The sequence below is a fragment of the Gambusia affinis genome, linkage group LG05 (genome assembly GCF_019740435.1).
Source record: "Gambusia affinis linkage group LG05, SWU_Gaff_1.0, whole genome shotgun sequence".
Lineage (NCBI taxonomy): Eukaryota > Metazoa > Chordata > Actinopteri > Cyprinodontiformes > Poeciliidae > Gambusia > Gambusia affinis.
This window is the reverse complement of record NC_057872.1, coordinates 11,177,568-11,185,310: the sequence shown is the minus strand read 5'-3', so window position 1 is coordinate 11,185,310 and position 7,743 is coordinate 11,177,568. Positions and strand designations below refer to the sequence as shown.

The 7,743-nt window shown below is 38.4% G+C and overlaps 1 protein-coding gene across 1 annotated transcript; it reads right to left on the bottom strand.

Moving 5' to 3' along the window:
* Window positions 1–649: 649 nt before the first annotated feature.
* irx4a (iroquois homeobox 4a) lies at window positions 650–6,858 on the bottom strand. The gene is made up of 5 exons (XM_044117226.1): window positions 6,479–6,858; window positions 5,381–5,632; window positions 4,305–4,411; window positions 2,519–2,829; window positions 650–1,581 (listed from the first exon to the last, which is right to left on the bottom strand). The coding sequence occupies exons 1-5, from the start codon at window positions 6,521–6,523 to the stop codon at window positions 872–874; spliced, it is 1,425 nt and encodes a 474-aa protein (XP_043973161.1). The 5' UTR covers window positions 6,524–6,858; the 3' UTR covers window positions 650–871.
* Window positions 6,859–7,743: the final 885 nt, after the last annotated feature.

The following is a 7,743-nucleotide window of genomic DNA, read 5'->3' as shown; positions in this document are numbered from 1 at the left end:
ATCAATAGCTTGACATGAAATATGACTGCAAACATCCCAATTACAGGCTGTTTAGAGCGAATTAATGAAGCAGATCTTAGATACAGACATTGACCTGTCTTGTGCTTTGAGCTGCTTTATTTACAAGCTGTCATTAAATAGAAATTGATGTTTTCCTTAAAAGTGACAGTAAAAGAAAGGCGTCTGAATTGAAATGATTAGAAATTGAATGGCTTGTAAAATGTATTTTTAAGCGACACGCATTTAGAAGAAGTAGTTTTCTACAGTAAAGGGCGTCTTCAGCACCCTGGACAGCAACTCTTAGCATTAACCCGACATGACAAGCTCTTCTTCAGAAAGCGACTGCTTTTATTTTCAGTGAACAAAGTCGAAACACTCTCATTCACTTCTTCAGAGAGAGCAGTGCATATGTGAGACATTGTCTTCTTCTTCTTAATTTTAATAGTGATTCTCATCTGCTGAGATTTAAATTATGCTTAATTAATAACATTTGCATGCTCATAGTAAAAGAAATCTTGGAATAATAAATAAATAAATAAATAAATAAATAAATAAATAAATAAATAAATAAATAAATAAATAATTATAAAAATCGCAGGCCTACATTTTTGTTTCCCCTTCGAGTTGTAAACTGTTATTTATACATTTTTTTAAAATTTTTTTATAAATTATTATTTAATTCTGTGCGTGCGTTGATTAAAATGAATCAAACTGATCCGGATGTTTTACGACTGTAACAGTTTATGAATACAGGTAAAAAAAATAATAAAACATAAAGGAATCGTGGAGACTTAACAGGTTTATCCACCTCGGGTTTTTTTTTTCTTTTTTTTTTGTCCCAAAAGAAGTCTTTATCTGTGAGTTAGTTACGTTAGGAGCAAAAAAGTTTGTTGATAGTTTTTGGGAAACTCATGGCACTGTCTTTGGGCGGGTCTTGGTGCTGCTGCAAGGCCGCCGCACTCCTCTCCGCCTCCAGCACGCTGCCTTTGGTGTTCGTGGTCCAGGAGACGGTCGTGTTGGTCAGAGCCTGGCTCAAAGTGCTGTGCCTGAACAGGGGGTCGTGGAAAACCCCGTCCACCCAGTTCCTCAGCGTGGTGACCGGCGAGTCCTGCCGGTTGTCCAGGACGGTTACGGGGGAAGTGGCGGCGGGGGACTGGGTGAGTGAGGAGGGAGGCGCCTGGCACCTCAGCATGCAGGACGGATATTCAGTCTGGTTCAGGGACGTTGCTGTCTGTGCCAAAGACCAGATTCGAGGCTTCCCGTCTAATAATTGGTGACCCTGCTGCTGCTGAGTGTAGCACGACTTTGCCTGATGCTGCATGCTGTCCGGCTGGAAGTCCTCCGGACTCGTTTTGATGCAGGTTTTACCCAAGTCCTGCTCCCCGCCGAGAGGCACCGGAACGGAGATCTTCAGAGACGCGTTCTTAATGAGGTGCTCGGCGGAGCAGTCGCTTGTCGTCGACATGTGCGTGTTCATGTGGTACCGATGCTTCATCTCACACTCAGAGCTTTCAGACTCGAGCGTGTCAAAATCGTCCAGGTCGCTCAGCTGCAGTTCCTTGTCGGCTCGACTTCTGGTGTCTGCGAGGAAAGGGAGGAAAGGAGTTATTTAAAAAAAAAAAAAAAAAAAAAAAAAAGGGTTAAATGCACGTCGGGAAAGGAGCACAACAACGAACCCGAGAATGTTTGATTTCACACAATCATTATTTGAACCTACCACATTCACTGAGCCTATAACTTAAAAATAATTTTAAAAGTCTATAACAAAAGAAAACAAAAATAAAAATCCTTACCAAGATGGTATCAAGACGTGTCCCTGTATACAAACTGCTTGCAAAAGTCTATGTACCAAAACTCTACTGCATATTATATGCTAATAACAATTTTAGCCAACTTTTTAAAATAATTTTTTGGATGACAACTTTTGGAAATGAGCATTAAAAGTGTCACAGACTTTTTATTTTTAGAACTTTATTAATATGAACAATGATGAAACCCTGTAACTTAGTTTACTGTGTTACCGTAACACTGTTTTAGTGAGTTTTACCAAAACAGAACACCATCACTATGAACAAAAATGTCCTTTCTAATGGAAGTTGAATTGAGAAAGATAAAAATTGTCCTTCAACAGAAGTTATGTCTGGAGCTCTTTAAAAAGTTATGGCTGTCCTGCTTAATAATGAAAAAGAAATAAACAGTTTTTACAATTTCCTTGTATATGTTCTAATCACCTTGGTGAAGTGGCAAACATTAGAAATAATATATGTTATTGTAATGGTTAGTACACTGAATGTGTAGTTTAACAAAATAAAGCGACATCAACAACAAAAATCACATCCTCGTGACAAAAAGCTTAATTTGATCTTTTTCTTCCTGCTTAGATAATTAAGCTTTATCATTTGAGCTTCACTGCATACTTCTGCTGACGCTAAAAGGAAACGCATTTTCACATGCTTTTCCTAAATCATCCGTCTTTTATTTTACATTCTGCCAAGCAGCAAGACATCTTGACACTAACCATCATCAGTATTCTCGCTTTTTATCTGCCCCTCCTGAGACCCCTCCTCATCCTCATCATATCTCTTCTCCTCTGAGCCCTTGTTTCTGGGCGGCCACGTCATCTTGTTCTCCTTCTTCAGCCTCCTGCGGGCATTCGCGAACCAGGTGGAGACCTGTGTCAGGGTCATCTTGGTGATGATGGCCAACATGATCTTCTCCCCTTTGGTCGGGTACGGGTTCTTCCTGTGTTCTTGCAGCCAGGCCTTCAGGGTGCTGGTGGTCTCACGGGTAGCGTTCTTTCGCCTTGTCCCCCCATCCATAGAACCATATCTGAGAATAAGAGGAATAAAAAGCAAACTTGGATTAAGGGGGGTGGATGTGACTTCAGTTTTTCAGAAAGTGGGCACTACTTGGAGGACCGACGCTCATCCCAATGAACTATGTTGTCTCACATTTGATACAAAGGGAAATAGAGCCAAAATGTAAACAGAGTAATGCAAGCCCTTTTTTTTCCCTCATAAAATAGCTTTCCAGTATTGCAAATGTAACTGAATTTGTTTATTTTTTAAATCTGTCTGCTACAATCACTTGAACTTTACATTGCTAAGCCAAACATGTAAAGACAAAGATTTTCAACAGAACTTATTTAAAAACATCAGCACTAAAGTGTGGCTCAACTGTTCAATTAACGTTGCCATCTGAAGGCTGCCTCACTCAATCGCCACATCCTTCACGGTATTTCCCCTTGAAGCCACACTAAGGGGCGCGTGTGGACCTTTTTTTTTCCTAATTTCACCTCGTCCACAAATGCAAACCTCATGCGAACCTCCATTTAAAATGCATGGTGTTGATTTTCAGTCAGCAGCGAGCTGTAAAAACTCCCCTCATGGGAACCTTTTTATGAGGCATTTATTGCTCCGTCTGGCTTAGTGCAGGTCAAGCACTGCTGAGGGAATCAGGAAAAGAGGGCAAGCGTTCACCTTCCCCAATCCCATGTTGTACCCTCTCAGATAAAATAGACTGTAAAAATTGCTTTATTGAGTGTAATGATGAGCCCTCAGGTAAAAGGCGGGTGCAGACATTGTGCTACTCCTGTAGGCCTGCTTGTCTCTCCCTGTGCTATACACAGATTGTATGGGCTTTATTTCTTGCATGCAGATCTATAAAGATTCATGCAGATGTTTTTATTTTCTTTTTTTTGGTCCCCCTTCCAATAAGAATGATTCAAAGAAGCTGCGTGTCGAGATGTTTTTTGCTAAAGTCGAGTGTAATTCTTCTGCAGAACTCTAAGAACTCACTGTAGCATTAAATGGTCCTTTCTCATTAAGCAGCACACAATATTAAAAACGGTTGCCTGCAACGTGAAGTTCTGTTCATGCTTCACTTTCTTCAGCTTCAATGGTAATTCTCAAAGCGAACTAGTGAATGACTTGAGTTTGCATGTCAGCCGTGTTTTGGTAAAACCTTTTCAAGGTGACTCACTCTTCCATGCTGTAAGGAGTATTTGTTACTTTCCAGTAAAATTTCTGATCAGAAAACAAAAAGAAGCTCAGATTTAATTTAGTGTCTTAAGCACTCAACCTCGCTTCTTAGGTAACACATTGAGAGTTGGCTTTTCTCTAAGCCTCACTTGCAATCAGTTTTTTTTTTGTTTTGTTTTGTTTTATTAAAATCAGGAGTTTGCCATTTATGGCCCTGACATAAATGTCACAGGACCGCACTACTCTCTATGGAAACATGGTATTGCTCATCACGATGCAAACTTAAAAAAAATAAACAAATAAATAGTAAAACAAATGACATACCTGTCATATTGGTACTGTCCCAAGGTAGGATCATAAGGGTAGTAAGCAGTTGTCTGTGTGATTCCCGCATGCGCAGAAGCTGCAGCATCTTTAGTATCAAAAGTACCCTGTGAACATACGTGTGATTCAATGAGTATAGTATCTCAGTTCAACATTAAGAAGGCTCAAATGATTGAGAACGTTATGCTACTTTAAAGCATCTGATCAAGACTGTGACCACTGATTGCAGGTGGACAAAACTAGAGAAACAAATACAATTCAGCATTATGATTAACATATGTCCAGGTACATATGGTTGTTTTTGACCAATTTTGATTTTACCCTAATAGAAACCATTATATTATGTAAAATATTGCCTTATGTGGTATGATTTTTTTTCAGGACAATCTGAACTTTATGAATTTACACTTAGTTTTTACTTTTGGACATACTGTGGCTGCATTTTGGACCTTGAGACACAGAAAAACAAAATAATAAAGGTTCAAATCCAAATCGAAAAAAGTTTTCCTTTTAACTGCTTAGACGTAAACTTTTAGAAACATTTTCTGACAAACAAAACAGAAAGGCAGAGCACTTTAAAGTATTTGCTTTCTACTTTGCAACAGTTCATTATTTCTCAGAAAACCTGTCTGTCTTTTCTTTTGTTCCTGCAAGAATACTTAAACTGTTAGTTCCTTACTCAAAAAAAAAAAAAAAATCCTAATCTAAATCATTTTGTTTATATTTTAGATCCATGCACTTTATCTGTATTTTACTTCACTTAAGAATAAGTTTGACAATTTAAATAAAATCACTCAGATTTTTCTGCTCTTCTCATCTCCAGTTCTTCATGTGACTTACAATTAAACTGTTTTCTCTGCCTAAAAGAAAACGCTGAAGAAACAAACTGGCGAGACATGCAAAGTTATTAACATGTCTGGTTTTAATTACTTGGAGGAAAGTCTTAAGAGGGCAATCGTAGTGACATTTTGTGGGTGCAGGTCATTAACGAAGGGAAGAGAGAGCCTTATTTAAGTCTCTCAGCACCCCGTGGCTCCATTAATCAATGCCAAGAGGGAAACAGAAGAAAGGTTTACCAGCGAGTAGAAAGCCGACGCGTCTGTCCCGTATGTAACATAATTTCCATAGCCCTGACCGCCGGTGTAGGGGCTGCCGTACACCCCTAGCGCGGCCGCGGAGCTCAGTTCATGCCTTGCCGTGGCCAGCAGCCGGCTCTCATACACGGGACAGTAGACAGGTGTCTGTCCAGACGCCGCTACCCCGGAGTCCGCTATGGATCTACCCGTGGACTCGCAGCAAGTGGTAAGAGAGTTGGTTGTCATCAGGAACTACGAGGGAACAAAAAGGAAATAAAAAAGAACAAACAAACAAAAATACATGTTTGTCAGGTCTGAACACTCTTTTACAAAACTGAGCTTGAAGTTAGTATGAACTGATTTTTTTTTTATATAAAACTCAGCATTACATGCTTCAGCTTTCTTACAATAAACGTGTTTTTCGTTCATTTAGGCACATTGCTTCTTTAGAAATGATTACATAACTCATAATTTATGCATATCAGACAATAAGCAACACAACACAGGAAATTGGGGCGAAAATCTTCGCGTAAAAGTGCCCTAAAGGAGCAAAATTGTTCGCCTTGATTCAAATAAAACACGTGCTTAGCAAACACATCATGTTTTTATTTTTTTTTTTCCAATCACCGTTCCGTAGTACAAAAAAAAAAAAAAAAAAAAAAAAAAAAAAAGTAATAGCAAAATGATTTTTATGGCTCTGAGCCAAAGGCAAACAGCAGCTGGCTTGTGGTGTGGCGTGTGCCGAACAAGTTGGCATGCGTGTTCCAGCGCAGATAAACATATGGTTGACATTACAGACGGGCTATTATCTTACAGAAATCAGTGAATGGGAGGTCGAGGGAATCGGGTTACCTCTCGTTTTAACCCCCTTTTTTTTCTTTCCCTCCTCCACTAGAAAGACACAGGTATCACTGGCTGCAACGCGATACCTTTCCCGATAGCCGAATCTTGTCTAAAAGTGCGCAAAAAGGGATCAGGGCTTAAATCAATAAGTGACTCGGTTACGTTAAGAGGAAAAAGTCAAGGATCGCCACGGTAAAGATGAAAAAAAGAAAGAAAGAAAGAAAGCAAGAAAGAAAAAGAAATACGCGAACTTACTTGTGGAGCAGACGAGTATGGATATCCAAATTGTGGATATGACATGGTAGAGAGGTCCCTCGGTATCCAGAAATAAAGCGAGACTGAAGGTCTCCACTCCTGCGCAGGCTGTGGCTCTGTTTCACTGTTCCAATTGATTGGCAAGCACAGGCTCCTAGGATGCTTATAGGGCGAAGCACCGTAGCATGTTTAATTTTTTTTTTCTTTTTTAAAAAAGCAACCCTTTATGGAAAAAGTCTAAAAATAAAAATAATAATAATAATAATAAAAATAAAAATGCAGTTTTTTCTCCTTTTAAAGTCTGTTAGAAATAAATTAAAATGCTCCGAATAATCACTCTATTGTCGGGTACATATTTTTAGCTTATAAAAAAGTAGTATAAAGGACGTCAGCAGCTGAGGCAGGTTGTTTTAAACGGAGAGGACTCTGACGTCAGAAGTTTCCCACTCAGAAAATGACCAGACTGTAACTTTAATATGCATTTCCTGTCTCACAATGACGACTCAAAAAATACACACACACACACACACACACACACACACACAAATAAAATAAAATAAATAACACCCATTAACTTAAGAAAATGGGATGGAAAAGAGAGAGAGAGAGACATGTACGGAAAAATATTTCATTGCACTGAGATTAATTTGGACTCCCAATCAATCAATTAGGCCAATCAGTGTCTTGACTGTGGAAACATATGTATCAGTTTAAATGCATTAGGCCGAATCAAGTGCATTCTTATCGTTCTTGCATGCTGAGGTAATTACATAAGTAGCTAATTGATTTTTAATTTCAAATTATCACATTAAGCAGAAAGTAATGCAAATTCAATTCAAGACGGAATGCGTAACGTCATGAAAGCAGTACGTCAACCATCCATCCATCCATCCATCCATCCATCCATCCATCTATCTATCCATCTATCTATCTATCTATCTATCTATCTATCTATCTATCTATCTATCTATCTATCTATCTATCTATCTATCTATCTATCTATCTATCTATCTATCTATCTATCTATCTATCTATCTATCTATCTATCTATCTATCTATCTATCTATCTATCTATCTATCTATCTATCTATCTATCTATCTATCTATCTATCTATCTATCTATCTATCTATCTATCTATCTATCTATCTATCTATCTATCTATCTATCTATCTATCTATCTATCTATCTATCTATCTATCTATCTATCTATCTATCTATCTATCTATCTATCTATCTATCTATCTATCTATCTATCTATCTATCT

Coding starts and splice junctions, on each gene's coding strand:
- irx4a (XM_044117226.1), bottom strand. CDS start 6,523: ATGTCATATCCACAATTTGGATATCCATACTCGTCTGCTCCACAA. Junction 2,830..4,304: donor GGACAGTACCAATATGACAG/GTATGTCATTTG, acceptor TCTTATTCTCAG/ATATGGTTCTATGGATGGGG. Junction 1,582..2,518: donor AAGCGAGAATACTGATGATG/GTTAGTGTCAAG, acceptor CTTTCCTCGCAG/ACACCAGAAGTCGAGCCGAC.